Genomic DNA, 21,797 nt, shown 5'->3' with positions numbered 1-21,797 from the left:
TAAAATGTCATTTGGAAGATGAAACTCTTTCTTCTGATCTCGCAGTTAAAATATTCTTATCGGTTTTTGGCCTTTCTCAAAGTGACAGGGTAAATCTCATTTATCTCACTAATACTCAATAAGCACCACTGAGGTGACTAAGTATTATTATCTACCAAGAATAGTATATGTTTAATAAGTGCAAAGATGCTAAGAGCCGTGCTTCTGCTAAAGATGATGAAGTGGCATTGCTGTGGACATAGATTGCCACGATGTAAGCACAACATTTTCTATTTTAATATTTTAACTTCTATTGCAAATGAATAAAAACAAATGAATGAAAGGTCTAGATTACTATCAACTTTTGACTATAAGTTTGTGATTTAAAAGGTAGAACAATATGTGCATCTACCGGAAATTTGAGTTATTAATCATTCAAAAGCATTTACCGAATGCGTAGTTAGTGTCAGGCTCTGTGAAGGAAATGTAGTATCTGGGGATTCTTTTTCTTTATGGAGTTCTCAGTCCAGTGGAGGAGACATCCTGAATGGAAAGCCTGCAAAGAAACATACATACTGTAAAGAAACATAGGCGGCATCAATGAGAGGATATAAGAGCTGGCACATATGTTAGTTTGGAAGGATAGGTACAGTCTCCCTGAGGAAGTGACATTATAGCTAAGTCCTGAGGATGAGGAGAGCTGGCCAGATGAAGAAGTGTGAAAGGGCTCAGGCAGGGAATAGCCAGAGGTGAGAAAGAGATGAAGGATTTTGAAAAACTGAGAGAAAATCTGTATCAGAGAACAGAACAAGAGAGGGGAGAGTGACAGAATATGAGGCTGGAGAGGAGCACAGGGACCAGATCACCAAGACCTTGAAGGCCAGGATAAAGTCATGGGAAACCATTGAAGACTTTCACAAGGAGAAGAAATGGCCTGATTCCCTGTGCTTTATGTAAACAATAGTGTGAAAGGTGGCATGCTGAAAATCAAAGCAAGTATTAAAGGCCTGCTATGGCCATCTAGCTGGGGTAATGCTCATGAAAGAGACAGGGCCATTCTGGAGACATTTTGGAATTAAAGTTGAAAGAACTTAATTGTGAATTGGATGTAGATGGTGTGGGAAAGAAAGTCAATTTTTGACTTGAACACTTAAGTTGATGGAGAGATTACGTTTTCAGGTGGAAGAAACTGGAAGAGGGCAGGGAGGTCGAGAGTGCTGCTATGGACATGATAAAGTTAACGTGCCCATGAGATACCCAACTGAAAATGAGACAAGGCAGTTGGATAAATGATCTTGGAGCTTAAGAAACAACATTGAATTGGAAATCCTTTTAAGATACTGTCATGGAATGACCTTTAATTCTCAAACTGCTAGCAATGTAATTACATAGTGTGTTTAGTTAATATGAGAATAGACACAGTTGCCAGCTAAATGTACCCTGTATCTATCATATTCAGATCACATCATTTGTAGGAAACGTGTGGTATTCAGGATAAACAAATACATGAAATGCCTGCCACTTAAAGAAAATTTATTGTAAAAAAATTATCCAAGTAATCCATAAGTGTTATAATTAAATTTTATATAAAAAATTTAAAATTAATCATAATTTTTTATATTCATGTGTACTCTATTATGCTATAAAAAGTAGCAGAAAGAAAGAGTAGACAAATATGCTCAAAGAGTTTACAGCAAAAAAGAAGACTAGGAGAACAAACCCTGTAAATGTTCAATTTAGGAAGTAGAGTCAGAAAAATAATCATTTATTTATTCATACACTTAACAAATGTTTATTGAGCATCTACTGAGTGCCCAGCTCCCTTTTAAACTTTAAAGCAAAGTTACAGACTGCAGTATTTTTTTGGCCTGTGCAGGATTTAACATTTTTCAACTTAGTTGCAAACATTTAAAATTTGGAATATTTTACATCAAAAGAATCTTAATTTCTGTCTCTCCTTGAAAAATCAGAAGAGCTAACAACCTGGGGTCTGCATCCCACCTGACCACAGTTGGCTGAACCGGGGTAGCCATTGCCTCTTAAAGGGTCATGCTCTCTCCACAAACAGGCACAGTCCCTACAACTTTCCAATGTCTCCCTTTTATTTTACTCCATGCCTACCTCCTTCATTCTTTTGGGGTATCTTCCTCGCCCCTTGAGAGTTTGTGATCGCTGCTCAAGAGCTACACAATCAAATACAACATGGCTGCTGCCCTGCATGCTGGAAACTGTGGCAAGATACTGAAGGTTTTAAGCAGGGGAGTGCCATATCTAGATCTGTCTACTCTTGTGGCAGAGCAAAGCAGGGACTGGAGGAGGGTAGTGCTGGAAATTGGGAAGCTGACAGCTAAGCTGATTATTAGAGTAATTAAGAGGGAAAACATGCTAGTGGCCTGGCTGGAGGCAAGGGCAGTAAGCAGGGAAAGGAAATGGGGATACACAAGCCACTAAGGAGGGAGAGCCTACATATCAACACAGATTGGGTGTGTCAAATAAAGGAGATGAAGGAATAGGATGAATTCAGGTTTCTGGCTTGGTCAATTGGATGGTATCATTTGTAGGGATTGGGAATACAGGTACAGAAGAAGCAGATTTAGGGTAAACTATGAGTTTAATTTTTGAAATGTTGAGACTGGAACACCAATGAAACATTCCAATAGAATGTAAAGTAGAAAGTTGAATGGAGTCCAGAGCTACAGGGAAGTATAGGCAGGCAACAGAGATTTGGAACACAGTGGAATAAGGGGTAACTCAATTTGTGGTTTGGATGAGCTCACCCTGGAAACACAGAAAAACCAGAGGATCCTAAGCAAGTGGAAGACATGGAGCCAGGGAAGGAGGCTGAAAGTAGAACAGAGGAGTCAGGAAAGCCAAGCTGCTGATGCCAGGAACACTGGCCTATGAGAGTCTGAAGGAGAGACTAGCCAATGTGGTCAGATGTCCTTTGGGTTGAGAAAAATGAGTCTGAACATGGGTATTGGGTTTGATAGGACAAAAATAAGATTATAGTGTGTTAAAGAAACAAAAATGAAGGGAGACTACATTTTCAGGAAATTGGCTGACTAGAATAGGAAATAATTGAGTATAGCCAGAGAAAGCTGGGAATATGTGGGTTTGAGAGAATATGGAGGTAGTGGTTGCTTTCTTTTTCTTATTTCTTTTTGAGGACCATAGCTCCTAGTCTAGAGCATACTAATGTGATGCAAGGGAAGAAAGAGGAAATGGAGAGGAAGAGGTAAAGAGAAGGCAGGAGACATGGACCTTGACTCAGGAGTCAGGAGGGCATGGGATGAGATGCAGGCAACAATAAGGGATGGCTCTGGAAGAACTACAGGAAATCCCAGGAGAACTGAACATAAACAAAGTAACAGGACTGGAAGTGCGATTGTCTATCAATGACAAATATTATTTATTTTAGAAATTCTTTGTTATATAGCTGACAAAACTATAGTAAGAATGTTTCAAATCCTAATCACCACAAACTGTTTCTTTTCTAACACCTAAACTTTCTTACTGTAAACTATAAACACATACAGAGAAAATTCAGTACACATTTCACTGAGGCCTTTTTCAAGAGTGAAGAAAGACATAAATATGACATATTCTAAGTTATATTGCATCATCTTGGGTAGAAGATTTGTGGCAAATTAAATGAAAAAATGCATACAAAGTTTCTTTTTTTTTTTACTATATTTTAAATCATTTTATTGTTCAGCATTTAAATTTTCTTTTTTTATTTATTTTATTTTTTTTAATTATTATACTTTAGGTTTTAGGGTACATGTGCACAATGTGCAGGTTTGTTACATATGTATCCATGTGCCATGTTGTTTTGCTGCACCCATTAACTCGTCATTTAGCATTAGGTATATCTCCTAATGCTGTCCCTCCCCCCTCTCCCCACCCCACAACAGTCCCCGGAGTGTGATGTTCCCCTTCCTGTGTCCATGAGTTCTCATTGTTCAATTCCCACCTATGAGTGAGAACATGCGGTGTTTGGTTTTTTGTCCTTGCAATAGTTTACTGAGAATGATGTTTTCCAGTTTCATCCATGTCCCTACAAAGGACATGAACTCATCATTTTTATGGCTGCATAGTATTCCATGGTGTATATGTGCCACATTTTCTTAATCCAGTCTATCGTTGTTGGACATTTGGGTTGGTTCCAACTCTTTGCTATTGTGAATAGTGCCGCAGTAAACATACGTGTGCATGTGTCTTTATAGCAGCATGATTTATAATCCTTTGGGTGTATACCCAGTAATGGGATGGCTGGGTCAAATGGTATTTCTAGTTCTAGATCCCTGAGGAATCGCCACACTGACTTCCACAATGGTTGAACTAGTTTACAGTCCCACCAACAGTGTAAAAGTGTTCCTATTTCTCCACATCCTCTCCAGCACCTGTTGTTTCTTGACTTTTTTTTTTTTTTTGAGATGGAGTCTCGCTGTGTTTCCCAGGCTGGAGTGCAGTGGCGCAATCTCGGCTCACTGCAAGCTCCGCCTCCCGGGTTCACACCATTCTCCTGCCTCACCCTCTCCGAGTAGCTGGGACTACAGGCGCCTGCCACCACGCCTGGCTAATTTTTTGTATTTTTAGTAGAGACGGGGTTTCACCATGGACTCGATCTCCTGACCTCGTGATCCGCCTGCCTCGGCCTCCCAAAGTGCTGGGATTATACGTGTGAGCCACCGCGCCCAGCCTGTTTCCTGACTTTTTAATGATGGCCATTCTAACTGGTGTGAGATGGTATCTCACTATGGTTTCGATTTGCATTCTCTGATGGCCAGTGATGATGAGCATTTTTGCATGTGTTTTTTGGCTGCATAAATGTCTTCTTTTGAGAAGTGTCTGTTCATGTCCTTCGCCCACTGTTTGATGGGGTTGTTTGTTTTTTTCTTGTAAATTTGTTTGAGTTCATTGTAGATTCTGGATATTAGCCCTTTGTCAGATGAGTAGGTTGCAAAAATTTTCTCCCATTCTGTAGGTTGCCTGTTCACTCTGATGGTAGTTTCTTTTGCTGTGCAGAAGCTCTTTAGTTTAATTAGATCCCATTTGTCATGTCTAAAACACCAAAAGCAATGGCAACAAAAGCCAAAATTGACAAAATTTCTATTAAAGTAGAAAAAGGAATCAAAAGCCAGGTAGAGGAAGGAAGAGGTAAACATCCAAACTCAGCTATTTACTGTAATTGAAACCTCTTTTTCACTGAGATTTTTGGCAGCAAAACAGAAGGAAAAAATATGAATTATAAAGCAAGTATTTTCTGATCAAAGTATCCTTTGAAACTTTAGAAAAGAGCAAGTTTTCCAAGTCTCATAGGATTGCTAAATGTGATGTATTTTACAAAGGATGTGAAATAACAATGATAGAGTCCGAATAGCTACCATTTACACATAGAATATCTACTACATGCTCATAACATACTAAGTACTTACACACCTCATCTTTAATTCCCACTACAATCTGCAAAGTGGGCATTGCAGATGAGAGAACTGAGGCTTAAAGGATAGCTAAATTGTTTAAGGTCACATAGCTAGCAGATGATATACTTTGGGCATATTACCCCAAAGCACCACTCATGAAGTCTTTCTTTAACAATTGTTTCAGAAACAATGCAAAAAAATCTCAATATACATATTTCTGTCAACCCATGATCAAGACTGAGGGCAAGATACTTAAACAGAACTTAGCAGAGATATGCCTTTGGCAGCAAATATTGTATTTATTTTATAATATATGTTAAAAATATATTAGTCTCAACTACTCTGCAGATAAAATTATATTTGTCTTATGCTTTTTAAAAATATAATACACTTAAAATATAAGCCAATAAATTAATTGTGCTACTCTGACTCCTACTATTTCTTTTCCTCCTCTTCCTTATTTTTATTCCTTAAAGTTTTCATTATCTTGTGTACCCCTGGTCATTTGCTTTTGTAATTTCTTTATTAAAGGTTAACATTTGTCAAGATAACCTTTAGAAGTAGGGTGCTACAATTGTCAGATTTGTTGTTTCTGTCTCCATTAAATTGTTAGACTGACATAGCAGATTTTAAAAATCTTCTCCCCAGTTCTTGTTTATGGTTTGTTTTTTTCTATTTTCTTTCGTGTCTTTGCTTTACTTTAATTATGATTACATTGAACACATGGTTTATTCTAGAATACCCAGTTACCATGTTTTTATTCTTTCTAGTGCATTTATCCATTTATGTTAATTCCCATGATTTACATAATCTGTAGCTAAAATCAACAATATCTTGGTAAGATATGTTTCTCCATTATTAGGTATTTCTTTATCAGCTCTATAGATAACATTAATATGATATCATAAAATATCTTTGCACATTTTCCCATGACCACACAATTTTTAGGAGCAAGTTTTTCTCTTTATTTTCTTTTCCTCTTCTCTATGTACAGTGATTCTGAAGTAATGAGATTAGTGTTGATGATATTAGAAGTGTGTATTTCATTTAAAATCAGTTTTAAAAGAAAGGGAAGCATGCCTATTATTTGGCTCTTTAAATTGATCTTTTTATGTCTTCAGATGCTATGGTGGCATCCCCTGGCAGGAAACACTCCCATGAAGAGTTTCTTCTTGGAGACTCATATCTAATTCCCTCCTGCAGAGTCCACACTGAGCCCATGAGAAATGTACATCCAGCTATTATTTGAGAGTAGCTGAATCTCCCTGAGGCCCTCTCTGCATTCTCTTGCTGCAACTATCCACTCTTCTTTCCATTTTCATGCATGAGCCAGTTATCTGTTTCCCCAAATCACGAAGCGATCTGGAAGCTGTACCTCCCCAACCCCCCTTACTTGGCTTAAGTATAAAGGACTCCTTGCCTTCCCGCATGACGTAGGAAAGAAGAGAGAGTACAGCACACTGGAAACTTTTTCTCTTAAACCAACAGAAACATGGGCAAATGTTATGAACAGGAAATACATGGAAGAGGAAAACTGATTGACCAAGAAGCTCAACTATGCTAGTGAACAGAGAAAGACAAATTAAACCAAACTTAAGGTACAATCTTTGCACTCCAGCTCAGCAAAAGTTAAAAATACAGATTTAGCAAAGATGTTAACATATATGCATACATTGTTTGTGTGAGTAAAAATTGATGGAGGCTTTCAGGAGAGTGATTTTGAAGTGTGTATTAAAGTAAAAATGCTGTATGCCTTGACTCCACAACTGGACCTGCTTCCAGGTATCTGTCCTAGAAAAATACCAGCAGAAACACTCAAATATTCAAGTGATGGAATGTTTATATTGTATTCCTTGTAACATTTTAAAGATTGAAAACAACTTGAATGTCCATTAAAAATGAATAAGTAAATTAATTATGATACAAGATGCAAGAATTCAATAGAATACACTAAAGTGATATGAAGGTAAGCCTTCAAAGATATTTTGTTAAGCAGAAAAAAAGCCACCCAAAAATTGTATTAATGATATATTTAAGTAGGAAAATGGAAGGAACGGGGGATATTATCTTGTGTATATACATATATAGTCTTCTGTTTTGGTTTGTTTTTTTGTTTTTGTTTTTGTTTTCTTTTGAGACAGGGTCTTGCTGTATCACCCAGGCTGGAGTGCAGTGGCATGATCATGGCTCACTGAAGCCTTGACATCCTGGGGTCAAGTGATCCTCCCACCTCAGCCTCCAGAGTAGCTAGAACTACAAGGCATGCACCATCATCCCTGGCTTTTTAAAATTTTTCATAGAGATGGGCCCTTGTTAGGTTGCCCAGACTGGTCTTGAACTCCTGGACTCAAATGGTCCCTCCACCTCGGCCCACCGAAGTGCTGGTATTACGGGCATAAGCCAATGTAATACACAGATGTCCTGAATATTTGATATCTGTGAAGAAATCTGTTCATATAAACAAGTGACTCAGAACCTAGATTCACTAATGCCTAGAATGCTTTTTCTAGGCATTAGTGAATCTAGCCCAGTGTATATAGACTTGTTTGTAAATGCATAGAAAAAATGTTCAAACAAACTTTTTGGGAAAAAACATTTCAAACTGATGAGGGATTACTTTTGAAGAGGGGACTGGAACTGGAACTGGGGGAAGGGAAATCAGGTAGGACTTCAGCATTTACAATGAGAATATGTTTCATGTATGCTTATACATGATTTTACAAAATAATTTAAAGTACAATAAAATGGGCAGAGTTGCTAGATGTGATCTTTAAGATTCATCTCAAATACAACTTTCAATATCTATATTGACAGTTAGATTTACTAATTCTCAGAAGAGCCTATGAGTGCATCCATCATTATCAAACAGTATTTGTCTTAAGGACAGTTCTCTATAATAACTCACATCTGTATGTCTAAAATACTCACATCTATATGTCTGCTCAGACAATAATTATGAAGTCTTTGCTATATGGGTTTATAAGAGCACACATCCAGTTATGCTTTTTAGATAATAAGCCAGACAAATTTCAGTACACAGCACCTTGACATCATTATAATAATTAGCTAATTCCACTTGATATAGTAATATGCATAAAGAGAATTGTAACTAATATTAGCTGAGGGTAAATATGTCATTCTGGGAATAGATTCTATACAATTTAAATTGCATCACATTTAGGTAACTATTTATAAAGTATTATTTAATGTATACAGTTTAAAACAGATTGTCCTTTATGGTATTTATTGTTAAGTCATAATATGTGTGTTCTTGAATCACATAACTTATAGTTCTTAAAAGATTAAGTATAGACATTCGAGCTATAAATAGAATTACACAAATGTTATTTCATTATTTTCCCTCTTTAGTATCTACATGAAAATGGGATTGTCCATCGTGATCTCAAACCAGAGAATCTTCTTTATGCAACTCCAGCCCCAGATGCACCACTCAAAATTGGTGAGAACATTTCTTCTTGTTTTGTGACCCCTTTTTCCAGAGCAGAAAAAATTTTACTGTGTGGAATTTTAAAATATTGCTCCATCCAGTTTTACATCCATTCAGTTTTCCTGAATATTTGACATCTATAAAGGAATAATATGTTGTTTTGGAAGTCAATGCTCTTTCCTGGAATGTTTATTTGGAAAATATTGCTTAGAAGTTAGTATTCTGTTGCTGGGCACCCAAAGAAATCACAGCTTAGAAATGGCAAGGACCACAGGAGATGACCTTGCATTTTGTAAATAAGTTTATAGTGAACAAAATTATAGAAAAAGTAACACATCTTTTGGAGATATTAACTTTTATTCCACAGATTGCTTGGAGCTTAATTTTAGGTAATAAAGAACTTTGACATAAAATATTTAGCCCATATTAGTGAGTCTAGGCTTTGAGTCGCTTGTTTATATGAACAGAGATAAATTAAGATCTGCCTTTCCCAAAATGCACTCCATAGAACACTGGTTTCTTAGCAGGGTGGATAAGGATGGGAACGATTCACAGAAATGCTATGGCTGATCAAATAAGTTAGGAAATACCAACTTTAAAAAAGTTAAACAAGATTTGTATTTCTATAGGACGTTCCAGAACCTTTAAACTGTTAACATATAAATTGATATATTATATCATATCCTATGAGACTTTTTTTTATTTTTACCAATAAGCATTTTGAAAAACTATAAAGATGAACTTTGGGAAATTCTGATCTACCCAAAGAAACGTTTAATTAGCACTTTAGAAAAAAATAAATGTTACTTTCCATGTCTCTTTCAAAGCAAATCTTCATTTCAAACAATATTATAAACTTTATTTTCGATGAATTCTCACTAGTGGAATCTTCATTAAATCTTCTGAAGGGCATTGCTCTTCTGGTGCCGTCCTTATCGTGCTAATCTGCCAAATTCACTGCATTTACAGATGTTAACACCTTTAACAATTAAGTTGTTCATATCAGGGAAGAGCTCAGATAACATAATGTGCTTTATGAATGCAAGAACCTAAGGAAAAAATCCTGAAAGTCCTGCTGGGCAGCCAGCTTGTTCTCATAATCACTCCTGTAAGGCAGGGGACAGCAGGCAGTTTCCATTTCCTTTCACATCACTTTCAAAGATTTAATCCTTAAAGCAATTTCTTTAAATGGATGGATAGATACTAATTTAGGCAGGAGAGGTTTTCTTTCTGAAGGGCTTCCTGCTGCTTTCACTGATAAGGATCAGGCACCTGCCAGGAAATATGGGTTTATCTTTGAAGTCTAAAATGGAATTCATTCTGCACCTGCCTCTCTTGAAGAATGCCCTTGAATGGTTTCCTGATGTTTCCTGAGTGCAAGAGATATAGCTCAGCAAATAGATCATAATGGTAGCAACTTTCGTTAATCTTTTACCTAGGTAATATTCTGAGAAATAAATAAAAAGGATTCTTACCAAAAAAATCTTATAGTCTTCTTACGAGAGTAAATTCTTATAAGTGAAATACATTAGAGACTGACTTGTATTTTCAAGCTGAACAAACCTTTTGATATTTCTGTTAATTCTCGTGTCACTGATGAAAGCCTATTTTTTTCTCCTCTCTGTCAATAAACTAAAGATTCTGGATTATATCATTAATTCTGTATTGTCCCTTAGAGTTACTGTTACATAAATTTCAGAAGTAACAACATTAGACAAAATATAACTATTGCAACTATTACTTTAAGAAAAAATAGCTTGGCCAGGCGCGGGGGCTCACGCCTGTAATCCCAGCACTTTGGGACCGAGGTAGGCGGATCATGAGGTCAGGAGATCAAGACCAACCTGGCTAACACGGTGAAACTCCGTCTTTACGAAAAATACAAAAAATTAGCCGGATATGGTGGCACGTGCCTGTAATCCCAGCTACTCGGGAGGCTGAGTCAGAGAATTGCTTGAACCTGGGAGGCAGAGGTTACAGTGAGCCGAGATCACGCCACTGCACTCCAGCCTGGGCAACAGAGCAAGACTCCATCTAAACAAACAAACAAACAAACAAAAGCAAGAAAGAAAGAAAAAAATTACTTATTTGCTGAAAGCAGGGAATTGTACAGAAGAACAAAGATTAAATATAGATTTATTTGTAAATGTATTTGGAAGTCATACTTTTCTCCAATTTAAAGAAACACATGGATTGTTTTCTTTAGCTTCCTCTTGGGTGACTTGTTCCCACCCACCTTCACCCCATCATCAAATACAAAAGAAAGCAAATAGATAAATAAGTTAGTTTTATTTTTGAATAACAAATATTTTGTCATAAAAGCTGAGAAGACGTGCTTCATTAAATTTTTTTCTTGTGTTGTTAGCTGATTTTGGACTCTCTAAAATTGTGGAACATCAAGTGCTCATGAAGACAGTATGTGGAACCCCAGGGTACTGCGGTATGCTCTTTAATAATTATATTTTACTTTAATTGTTATTTGAAATCTATTTTTGTCTAGCAATCTCATTTTTTAAAATTCCTAATATCTCTGTTTATAAACGCTTAAAATTTGTTGCAAATCTCTATGAGGAAGGCATATATAAATAATATTCAGATCACTTCTTGTTTTCTATGCGAGGTTCAAGGATGTTGGTTTTAGGGCACTGTTGTTAGAATGCCTTTGAGCCAGTGGCTACTCTTAGACCCACTGGGCAGCAGAAAGACCATCACCACAGAAGAGGGCAAGGAAACACCATTGTTTATAGTTGGAATTAAATCCATGGGCCCTTTGTCACTTTTCTTTGCTTTTCCTTGGATGGAGAGTGTGTGTTTAATTCAGACGGCATATAGGACAATGGTGCGAATGGGGTGGTCCCCAGTTCTTTCCATGGCCTGGCCTAGCCTCACTAAGACAGGGACTTCAGGTGAGATTTTCCTACAAGAGTTCTCCAGTCCCTGCAGATGGACCACAACTACATTGAGCTCTTCACATCTTCCTGCCTCATCTCCCAGAATGGGCTGAAGGCATTGCGATCAGAAAGAACAACAGCTTTTGACCCATACTAGCATAAAACCTACTCTTTTTTTCTTGATGGTCGAATTAATTTGGCAACAACCTGAAAGCCAATAAAGTTTGTAAAAATTATCAAGAATTCCTAAAATTGTTGTAATTAATGAATAAGTCACAGATCAATTAAAATTCTAATCTAAATTATAAAGAAAAAAGACAAGATTTCAAGTTATCAGTCACAAGATTAGTCATCCTTTTCTCTTAGATCAGAATATTTTTACACAGGCCAGGCGTGGTGGCTCACGCCTGTAATCCCAGCACTTTGGGAGGCTAAGGTAGACAGGTCTACCTTGAGGTCAGGAGTTCAAGGCTAACCTGGCTAACATGGTAAAACCCTATCTCTACTAAAAAAAATAAATAAAATAAAAATTAGCCAGGTGTGGTGGTGCACACCTGTAATCCCCAGCTCCTCAGGAAGCTGAGACAGGAGAATCCCTAGAACCCAGGAGGTGGAGGTTGCAGTGAGCCAAGATCACACCACTGCACTACAGCCTGGGTGACAGAGTGAGACTCCATCTCTAAAAACAAAAACTTAGAGCATATTTGTACACAAATGTCCTTTATTTCAATTCGTCTCTTCAGTGAACTGTTAATCACCTACTGTGTAGTCAAGCCAGTGTGTGGCACCAGGGAGATGCATTTCCTGCCCTTACACCCACCCTGGGGGCTCACAATCTACAGGAAAACGGACACGTGGCCAGATGCGGTGGCTTATGCCTGTAATCCCAGCGCTTTCAGAGGCCGAGGCGGGTGGATCACCTGAGGTCAGGAGTTTGGGACCAGCCTGGCCAACATGGTGAAACCCCGTCTCTACTAAAAATGCAAAACTTAACCAGGCATGGTGGCAGGTCCCTGTAATCCCAGCTACTCGGGAGGCTGAGGCAGTAGAATCCCTTGCACCTGGGAGGTGGAGGTTACAGTGCACCAAGATTGCGCCGTTGCACTCCAGTCTGGGTGACAAGAGTGAAACTCCGTCTCAAAAAAAAAAAAAAAAGGAAAAATCCAGAAATGCAAACCAAGAAATTATAGCATGTTAAGAAATATTGTGTTGTATGAATCGAAAGCCACCATGGAAACAAAGAAGGGTGATATTTTGAATTATCTGTCTTGTTTTCTATAGCACTTATATTTGAGGTCACCCCTGCCCCAGAAATAGACAAAGAAGAACTACAAAACTAACTCCTTTTAACAACTTTTGAAATCATAAAAATCAGATTGGCGAAGTGCGATAATATATTCATTGAAGCACATATGTGATTAAATCCGTAGAATTTTAGTGCTGGAAGGAACTTTAAAGTTCATTTATTAACATTCTAATCTTATTAACGTTCAGAGACTGACTTCACCAAGATTCCACATCTAGTTGTTAGTGGCTCAGGAATAAGAATCCAGGTATCCAAGGGCCTAAAAATCATAGAATTTCCCTGTACAAAATTAATATAGACAAATCAATATAGTTTTATTCATAGAAGTATTTATCAATTATTGCTTTTATTTTAAAATCTTCATTTTAATATTTTTTTTTTGAGACAGATCTCGGCTTATGGTAACCTTCACCTCCCGGGTTCAATTGATTCTCATTCCTCAGCCTCCCGAGTAGCTGGGATTCCAACACACCCAGCTAATTTGTTGTATTTTTAATACAGACGGGGTTTCGCTGTGTTGGCCAGGCTGGTCTCAAACTCCAGGCCTGAAGTGATCCTCCAGCCTCAGCCTCCCGAAGTGCTGGGATTACAGGCATGAGCCACCATGTCCAGCTCATTTTAATTTTTTATACCTCAAAAGTATTACTTGGCCAGGTGCAGTGGCTCACGCCTATAATCTCAGCACTTTGGGAGGCTGAAATGAGAGGATTGCTTGAGGGTCAGAGTTCAAGACCAGCCTGGCCAACATGGCAAAAAAACAACAACAACAAAATAATTAGCTGGGCACGTTGGCATGTACCTGTTGTCCTAGTTACTCAGGAGGCTGAGACAGGAGGATTGTTTGAGCCCAGAAGTTAGAGGCTGCAGTGAGCTATGATTTTACTACTGCACTCCAACCTGGGCAATAAAAGGAAACCTGGTCTCAGGGAAAAGGAAAAGTATTACTTGGACATTGGAAGAAATAAAAATCCAGATAAGTTTACTCAATATTAACAGCCTCGTGTGCATTCTCTCGTACTCTTTTATGTCTCCTTGTCCATCTAAGCATTTTATAATATTGCTTTTAATGAGTTAGTAGTAATTCTGGATGGAGAGGTCTTAGAAGGAACATTTGAGGTAGACATGAAGGATGAGTAAGAGTTCAACAAGTGAGGAAGTGTCCACAGGGCATTCTTTGTCAGTGGGTACAGGGAGAGCAAAGTCATGGAGGATTGGCACCATCTGGTGAGTTTAGGTGCTGTTTGTCACTTTGTCAACTTTGTGTGACTAGAACATAGAGTTTTCGGTACAGAGGGCACAAATGGACTTGGAAAGGTCGGATGGACCATATGTTTAAAGAATCTATACATCAGGCTAAGGGATTCCGATTTGACTTGGTAGGTAATGGTGATCCAGCAAAGGTTTTTAATCAAGGCAATATTTTTAAATCAGGTCTGTATTTTATAACTATCTTGATGATAACATTATGACATATTATGACATGAATTTAAGGAGGAAAGGGATAGAAAGAAAACAAACAAATTAGCTTTTGTAAATGCTCTTTTCTACCGCTCTAATGTCAGAAATCTACACACATGCTGATGTCATTCCTTAGCTTCTCAGCAGATGACATGTTCAATCTACTCCTAAATCCAACCATTTACTTTTTTAAAATATTTAAAAATTGTAAAAGTACTATTTTAATATATTGTCCTTTCCATAAACAGGCCCTTCATACAAATAATGCCATCTTATAATGGAGGCTTATTTTCTATTATTATTTTCTCTTGCCAATACCCGTTTCAGCCTAGATGGTAACTAATGAGGAAACAGGGAAATAAGAGGTTGAAAGTGACCAAGATAATTCTACTATAGGTAGCAGCTTATCGGGAAAAAGTAGTTTGCCATATTGTAAGAAAAGGAAGTGAAAACAGCAAGGAAGCCTGGCATGGGGGTTGGGAGGTAGACTGTACTTACCTTAGTGAACTATTTTGGGGATTGAGATGGAAAATAAAAGTGTTTTTTGTTGGCTCTAAAGTGCTAAACATAGAAATGGGATTACTATTATATAGGTGGGGGCAGTCTTGGAAGTCAAAAACAAGTAAGTTCAACATATTTCTTTACCAGAGCAAGATTCCATTTGTATATAAGTAAATATATATGTGTTCATACATACTCTTGACCCAAAGGAGATACACTAAAATATTACCTCACAATGGGAGCCAAAGAGGGGGTAGGATTTTAAGGATACACCTGTGTGTAGTAACATAGGAAACATTGGAAAACACTTGGGAAAAATAGAAGTTACGGTAATACTAGGGCCCAGGAATAGATAACCTTGAACAGAGACAATATCTAGGGTTTTGAATTAAATACAAATTTTAATATAGTTATGAATATTTGTTTCATCTATCTTATAAAAAATTAGATTGTTAACAGGTAAAGCTAAAACCCTCTCTGAAGATCAGTTCCAGCCCTTTCTTGCCTCACTGCAGATAGATACTCTCATCAGTCTGGCATGTATCTTTCTGAGAATAAGTTGGTGGGGAGGAAACTGTCCATTTATAGAAAGAGTTGGAAATGAGAGCCAAGCTCAAGACTGGTGAGAATCATTATGATTCTATAGAAAGCAAAGACTTTCCTCAGAGACTGTTTTATATTCTTTTATGGCCACAAGAGGAGACAGAAGAGAGCCTCAGGAAAAAAAAAAAAAAGTGTATTAAACTTACACATCCTAGAGACAGGAGGCACAGCAAGCCACTCAGGGCCACGCCGGAAAGAAGACACTAGGGTGGTCAGGAGGCAGAAGACAGGAGAAAGCGAAGGTTTAGACCACTGCCTTTTGGGGTATTTTCTTGGGAAAGGCAAGGCAAGGCACGGTGAACAGTTTAGGATTGGCTAGTTTGAATAATTTGTGTGGGTTGCCTGGTTCCTGGCTCCTGGCCCTGGGATGATTAAGGCAGGGGAATGTCCCCTTCTGGGGTGTATAGGTCAGATGGATGAGGTATGGCACTGGACTGGTTAATCGGTATGTGAAAGGCATGCTCCAGGCTGGGTGCTTTCTTATCTTTCAGAATGAACAAGCCACAGGAAAGGCAGGCTGTCTGCAGCCAGAAAAGCTTTTTAAGATGTCAAAAACATCATAATATACATAAAGAAAAATTTAAAATATTTACAATACAGAGACTTTACATTTAACTTGAAAGGGTGTCTGAAATCCATATATTTGACAGAGATAAGGTGCGAGCTTGTTTCATTGCTTGTTAGGGTGATTATATCCAAGGTCGATTATCCTTAAGTGCACTGTGTCTAGTTTCTACTTTTAATGGAAGGCTTTTCAAATTATATCTTGTGAGAGACTGGGTGTTTATGTTATACCATCTGTCATTTCTCAGGAAGTAAAAAAGGAAAAGCCATCCATTCTGTCTCTTTCATAGAACCTTTGCCCCAGGCTATTAATAACAGAGGGTTCTCCTATAAGTGAATCGCAAAAGAAAAATCACAGATGCTTCATGTTTAAGCAAATACTCACTATTTCCTGGGAAATGTGCCCAGTCAGAATCAAACTCCAGGCAGAAAATTAAAATTTATGGTCCAGGTAAGTGAAATCAATGATTAGTGTTCAAAAATAGCCCATGAAGAGTTCAATGTTGAAGGGATTCTCAACACCTTGTGGTTGAGAAAAATAAGTAGGTCACACAGACAGAAAAAAAGGAAAAAAATCGATAAGGCCATAGCTCCTAATAAATGTGCTACAATTTAACTATACAATATTAACTGCCAAAATGTTTTAACTGGTCTAGATATTTAAGGCTTGAAGTTTGTGGATGTTTCAAACCCACCCACGCCAATCCTAGAAAAGAAAATCAAGTTGTTAGAGTAGAAAAGAAACCACTATGTTAAGGGCTTAAGTAAAAAAAAAAAAAAATTATGTCTAATACCAATTATCTAATTTATTCATAAGCTTAAGTATGTTCATATTTCATATTTGTACTTGTCTTTATTCAAATTATATTTTCAGAGTCTACAAGCTGTTAGGAGTTTTTTTCTTTTGGCATTTGCGAAGGTCTCATTATTTTCTGAGAAAGTCCTACTGGCATAAGTCAGAGGAAATATTAATACATAAAAATGTCCCATGTGCTAAGCCTCTAAGCGTAACAATGTTTTCCTATTTTCAGGCTTTAGTAATGGCAAGTATATGTTGTGCTTCTATTTAAGCCAAAATGAAGGCTAATTATTAACAAGTGAAGAATGAGTTCCTACGATATGCAAAAATCCCTGTACTTAGAGTCTGCAGGTGCCTACTTCTACAAATAATATTGTAGAATAACAATATTCTACAATAATATTCTGAGTTTCCATAAAGAAGGAATACATATATTTCATATATACTATGACTGATTCAGTCTTAAAAACTCACATTGCTTGGTAACCAGTTAATTCTGTCGTAATTATCAATAATTATAAATGGACGTGGTACAATAAAGAGATGATTAAATGTGGCACTTCAACTATTGAATGTGAAGGGCACGATGAAAGTGTAGAATGACAGGTAAAAGAGAGATTCCCTCACCTTCCAGCTCTTAAAACTATTCTTGAATGCTACCTCCCAAAGGATCAGCAAATAGTGATGGGCTAACAAAAGCCAGTGTCACCAACCTGATGTTCAGTATTAAAACCACACATATATTGCTCATCTACCCTAAGGCATGGTAGATCTCCACAGATATATGGGTGACTATAGGGATAGGCTGGCCATATTTGGCCCTGTTTACCTGTTGCTCACAGGCATAGATTGCTGGTTGTTGTTGCTATTGTGGTATTGTTGTTCATGTTTTCATGCTTTACTAGGCTTGCAAGTCAGATGGCTGTTCCTACTTCAGGCTTCACCTTGAATATGTTAGTGAAACCCTCTAAATCTCAGTCTCCTCAACTATACAATGGGAATAATAAGAACATTTATTTCATAGGGCTATTATAAAGAATAAATAAGATAATGTATGTGAAGTTCTTGCACAGTACCTGGTAACTAAAACATGCAATGAATGTTAGGCATTACTAAAGTCATTATAATGAGTATCATCATCCTCATTTTTTTCTTATTACTGTTAAAAATGTATCAATTCCTTTTATTAAGCAGTATGATTTTTTTATTTTGTCCTCACAAGAGTAAGTCCTAATATTCGGGGAGTTGGTTTGAGGTCTTTGAAATTACTCCATCTCTGCCACAGTTCTTTAGAAATAAAAACACTCATTAAAAAAAAATTTCTCACTGGGTGCGGTGGCTCACACCTGTAATCCCAGCACTTTGGGAGGCCGAGGCAGGTGGATCACAAGGTCAGGTGATCGAGACTCTCCTGGCTAACACCGTCTCTACTAAAAATACAAAAAATTAGCTGGGCGTGGTGGCAGGCGCCTGTAGTCCCAGCTACGCGGGAGGCTGAGGCAGGAGAATGGCATAAACCCAGGAGGCAGAGCTTGCAGTGAGCCCAGATCGCGCCACTGCACTCCAGCCTGGACGGCAGAGCGAGACTCCTTCTCAAAAAAAAAAAAAAAAAAAAAAAAGACTTCCCCCTAAGATTTAAATGACATTGATGGTTCTAAACTTTATTGTTTTATGGCCATTTTAAAATAGTTTTTTAGATTTTTAAAATTACTAAATATGAATGTGATAGTTCCTGAGATTGGAGAGTAGTTTTAATAGGGTAAACCATTAAAAAAAAAGGTAGAGAAAAGAAATATAATCTTTTTTAAGAATATTAGTTTTCCAAATAATAGTTTTAGAAATTTTGGTATTTTTACTCGGTAAATATGATACTTCCTACTGGGTAAGTATGAAGTTACACTGAAAAATGTATCCTTCTGTGTAACTTAATATTTACCTACTTAAAATTATTATTCCAAAATTGGAAATGATTGGACAAAAGATGGGATTTGTTCCTTAGTTTTGATGACTACAGGAAGACAAAATCTCCTCAGTGATCAGACACTGAATGAAACAGGAGAAGTTCATTGAGTCAGTTCCAGCATCTGATCTGTCAGTGCCACTTTTGTACTGGGAGTTCACTGCATTGTGTTTATTTATGGAGGTCAATGAGCTGGTCAGAGATGACCCTGTGCTCTGACAGCCTTTATCAGGGGAATTCAAGTTTCTTTGGATAGCTATGGGACTATGAGTTTCTGAAATTTTTACAACCAGAGAAAAAAAGAAGGATATTTTAATTTAATATTTTAATAGGTTAAAAGGATAAATTTAAGAGTACTTTATTAAAAATAAACAGAATAATCTTCTCTTCCTCACACACATGCATTATACAGAGCCATTTTTAAGAATCCAGGAAGTAAAAAGCTTTTAAATAGGAATAATTTCTAGGGAGCTTATTGGAACATATCAAGCAGACCTTACATTTGAACATGTCATATGAATATTACCATTGAAAGTATTTCTTAAAATGCTGTTAACAGAACAGTTTCTAAGATGACACAGCATAATTAAGCAAGTCTTGTCTTCCATTAGTGCCCATTCATGATTTCAAGGATGATTCCACACACTTGCCACATTGCTACTTTGAAAAGAAATAACCCATTAGATTCACTATGCCAAAATTTAAGACAAATTTTTAACAGCTTATAGTTGAACAGAAGAGATCTCTGCTTAACTCTTAACAAAACAGAAAGTTAGCTTATCCAATAAGCTACATTTTCTCTAACATGAACACATATGAAAAATGTAGGAAAATTTAAATAAAAGAAATATATCTCATAATCTAAAATAGAAGCTTTTGGTATAGTTTCACAAAAGGCATAGTGTTTGTGTTCATTTCCAGAAGAATAAATAGCTTAAGTGAAATAATAAGAGTCTTAAATTGTACTGCAATCCAATCAAGTAAAGGACGATCTCACCCAAGAATGAATTAAATACCCAAAATGGTAACTTCATTTTTAAAATGAACTTTTAAAAAATCTAGTTCATTAAATGCATGGTAAAATTCCAATTGCACTGACTGTAACTTTCTACTTGACCGGCTTGTGTGCTGCACACTAGGGTTCCTGTGTGGCTTTTGGACAACGGGAAAGAGACCACCAGGGAAGGGGAGAGGAAGTGAGGCAGAGTATGCTAACCAGGTCTGAAGGGTGCCCCATGTCCATCTCCCCTCCTGACCATAGCCTTACTTTCTCCCTAAGGAGACTGTGTCCCCAAGCCATCATATAAGTGCCACCGGCATGCTTGCAGCATCTGAGTCAGTTGAGTAGTGCCAGGTAAAGGAAAAGTAGAAACAGATACAGGATGGTGAGGAAGGGTCATCCAGAGCTCATCTTGTTCTTGATCGTGGAGAGGAAAGGGACTCTGCAGGCTGGGCATGAGCTTAGTTTATGTTGCGATAGAAGTTTGAAATCTGAAGAAAACTGCGTCTTTGGAGTCTTTATATTGGTTTGGTACTGCCCTGAACAAAGTGGTTTCTGTGGAACTTTAGTTGTATAAAACAATCAGGTTTTTTTGTCATTTAATAAATATTTGTTGCGCTTGTATGTACTAGGCACTGTTGTATGTTGTAAAGACATAGCAGTAAAAACCAGACCAAAAGAACTCTTCCTTAAGTATACTGTAATACATTTTAGTGGGAGAAGACGACAATACACATGTAAAATATACAGAAAGAGGTGATAATTTCTGATAGAAATTATAATATAAAGTTGGAAAAGGAGGCTGGGTTACAGTTTAAACAAGGTAATTAAGGAAGGCTTTGTGTTAGAATGGAATATATAAGCAAAAATTTGAGAGAGAGAAAGGAGAGAGCAAACCACGTACATATCTAGGGAAAGAATGTTCCAGGTGAAGGGGATGGGGCACACTAATCCTGAGGCAAGAACACACCAGGTGTCTTTAAAGTCTACCGAGAAGGTTAGTTGGTTGATTGGAATGCAGTGACAAGGGAAGAAAATAGTAGGTAGGAGAGGGGATAACTAACAACTAAAGGAATGGAGTTTACATTTACTGAGATGGAAAGACATCGGAGCATCAGGCTTGGGACTTGTTAATTTCTGCATGCCTGTTAGATATCCAAGTGGAAGTGACATGTGGGCAGAAGGGAATATATGGTCCACATGTCAACTTGGCTCCTGGTATCAATGTGGGTGTTACCGGCATATAGATGGTATTTCAAGTCATGAGACTATCAGGCATCCCCAAGGCAGAAAAGGAGACAACCCAGACTGATGCTTCGGCAACACCACCATTAGTAGGCCAGAGAGAAGAGAAGGAACATTTATTATTTACAGAAATTCAAATAGTAGAGGAAGCTCCACAGGGCAGAGTTAGGAATTGTGAGTGGATGTTGCAAGGCACAGATTTCTGGCTCAGTATACAGGACAACATTCTAACAAGTAAAGCTGTCAGCTATAGTAGGGGCTGTCTCCTTGGTTTTGGAGTGTTCACAAAAGCTGACTGACTCGTCACTCAGGATCCAAGGCTATCAGCAAGGGAAGAGAAGGAAGACTGCTGGTAAGTTTTATATCACCCATTAGGTACGTAGTGTGTGGTAATAAATAATATCACCAAAAACTGTCTATATACTCTATATGTGTAAACCAAGTTGAGGATTATGGCAACCACTTACTTAAATCAAAGTTAACCAAATATATTTTAGCTTTAGATGGCTGATAAAATCGAATCTCAAGAGATTGTCCCACTGTCCTCTCCTGACTTCTCATGTTCTCTGAGTTTAGAGACAGTCTTTTTTTTTTTTTTTTTTTTTTTTTTTTTTTTT

General features: G+C 37.4%; 1 protein-coding gene across 2 annotated transcripts in view; it reads left to right on the top strand.

Annotated features, from left to right (window-relative positions):
• Positions 1 to 21,797, top strand: part of CAMK4 (calcium/calmodulin dependent protein kinase IV) — a 274,921-nt gene that overhangs the window by 211,442 nt on the left and 41,682 nt on the right. For both annotated transcript variants that reach the window (XM_032156686.2, XM_058440626.1), the window contains 2 exons: positions 8,775 to 8,865; positions 11,219 to 11,293. In XM_032156686.2, the coding sequence (XP_032012577.1) occupies positions 8,775 to 8,865; positions 11,219 to 11,293 (166 nt within the window). The remainder of the gene's footprint in view (positions 1 to 8,774; positions 8,866 to 11,218; positions 11,294 to 21,797) is intronic.

This window comes from Hylobates moloch, unplaced genomic scaffold (genome assembly GCF_009828535.3).
Source record: "Hylobates moloch isolate HMO894 unplaced genomic scaffold, HMol_V3 SCAFFOLD_6, whole genome shotgun sequence".
Classification (NCBI taxonomy): domain Eukaryota; kingdom Metazoa; phylum Chordata; class Mammalia; order Primates; family Hylobatidae; genus Hylobates; species Hylobates moloch.
The sequence above is the reverse complement of the archived record's forward strand: the minus strand, read 5'-3'. Positions and strand labels throughout refer to the sequence as shown.